This window comes from Protomyctophum parallelum (genome assembly GCF_964188405.1).
Source record: "Protomyctophum parallelum genome assembly, chromosome: 2".
Taxonomy (NCBI): Eukaryota; Metazoa; Chordata; class Actinopteri; order Myctophiformes; family Myctophidae; genus Protomyctophum; species Protomyctophum parallelum.
This window is the reverse complement of record NC_139699.1, coordinates 20,142,368-20,143,605: the sequence shown is the minus strand read 5'-3', so window position 1 is coordinate 20,143,605 and position 1,238 is coordinate 20,142,368. Positions and strand designations below refer to the sequence as shown.

The window sequence follows — 1,238 nt, the reverse complement described above, 5'->3', positions numbered from 1 at the left end:
ATGAGCATATCCGTTTGAGACGTAACAACCTTTCTGTGAGATGGAAAAACGGGGACTCTACGGCGTATTTTACTATTTGATTCTCAATGCGCCCTTAATATTTTGTGTAGATGGTAAGTGAACTTCAAAATGTGCTTGAAATGGGAAACAGATTTAGGTTTTGTTTTAGGTCCAAGTAAATAACAAAAGACAAGCAATGTGAGCTTCATAGCCAGGGGGATAATTAATTGGCATGATAGGCAACGGACGTCTTTTGCCCGCATTAAGGAATTAGGGTTAAATTGTGCTATATAGCCTACCTTACGCTTATCCTATCTCTTGCTGATGTCAAAGTCAACGCGGTCTTTGTCTACATCGTGTAAAATGTCTTCCAACTACTATAGTTACAAGGTTAATATCCAAATGACATGTATACGACAAACAATAGAAGGGAAAGTATAGGCTACTATTACGCAAACGTTGGAAGGCGCAGAGCGCTTGCTTCAATTGACCAAACATTAATATAATAAACAAAATACATATGGTCAGACTATAACCCTTCCAAGGATTCATGTTTTAACTATATGGCCAAATATGCAGAGTTGCCCAAAGTATAGATTCCTTGTGACGTGCGCGCTATAATAGGTTTAATACTCGTTCTGAAAACAATATTTTGTATCGCATTCCTTCCTTCCTTCCCATGCATTGTTTGTCAACCCCCCTGGCGCGAAGCTTCGTTCACCGAAGTGCCAAAGGATGTGAGCGTGGGAGAGGGCGAGGACGTGGAGATGCCGTGCGCCTTCAAGGCGGAGGGAGCGGCGCCCATGTCGCTGGAGATCCAGTGGTGGTACCTGAAGAGAGAGACCCACCATGCGGCCAACAGGGACCTGCAGCAAGAGCTGCAGATAAGCGCGCCGGGCAACAGACCCAAGGTATATAGCCTATAGAATATATTAGCCTATAACGAAGCTAATAATGACCCAGCTATACGGCGGTGCTTTATTTAGTTTCGTATTATTTATTTTATTTGTATTCTTTGTTTTTTTCCCCCTGAGTGTGCGTATATACCTATGTGCGTATGCACGCGCACATGCAGTACAGTAAAGAAAACTCCTCGGCGTTGATTTAAAATGTGTGTCTGAGTCTGACCCATTAGCTTCCAAGCAGTGACGGTCAATCTGGATCTATTTTTTTTTTACATTCTTCAAATGCCACTTTTTTCATTTACATTTTCAGAGAATTAACAAAATAGGAATTTA

General features: G+C 41.8%; 1 protein-coding gene across 1 annotated transcript in view; it reads left to right on the top strand.

Annotated features, from left to right (window-relative positions):
- Positions 1-752: 752 nt before the first annotated feature.
- Positions 753-1,238, top strand: part of vstm2b (V-set and transmembrane domain containing 2B) — a gene marked incomplete at its 3' end in the record, with an annotated part of 30,084 nt that continues 29,598 nt past the window's right edge. The window contains exon 1 of the mRNA XM_083759226.1: positions 753-911. Coding sequence (XP_083615352.1) covers positions 768-911 — 144 coding nt within the window. The 5' untranslated portion in view covers positions 753-767. The remainder of the gene's footprint in view (positions 912-1,238) is intronic.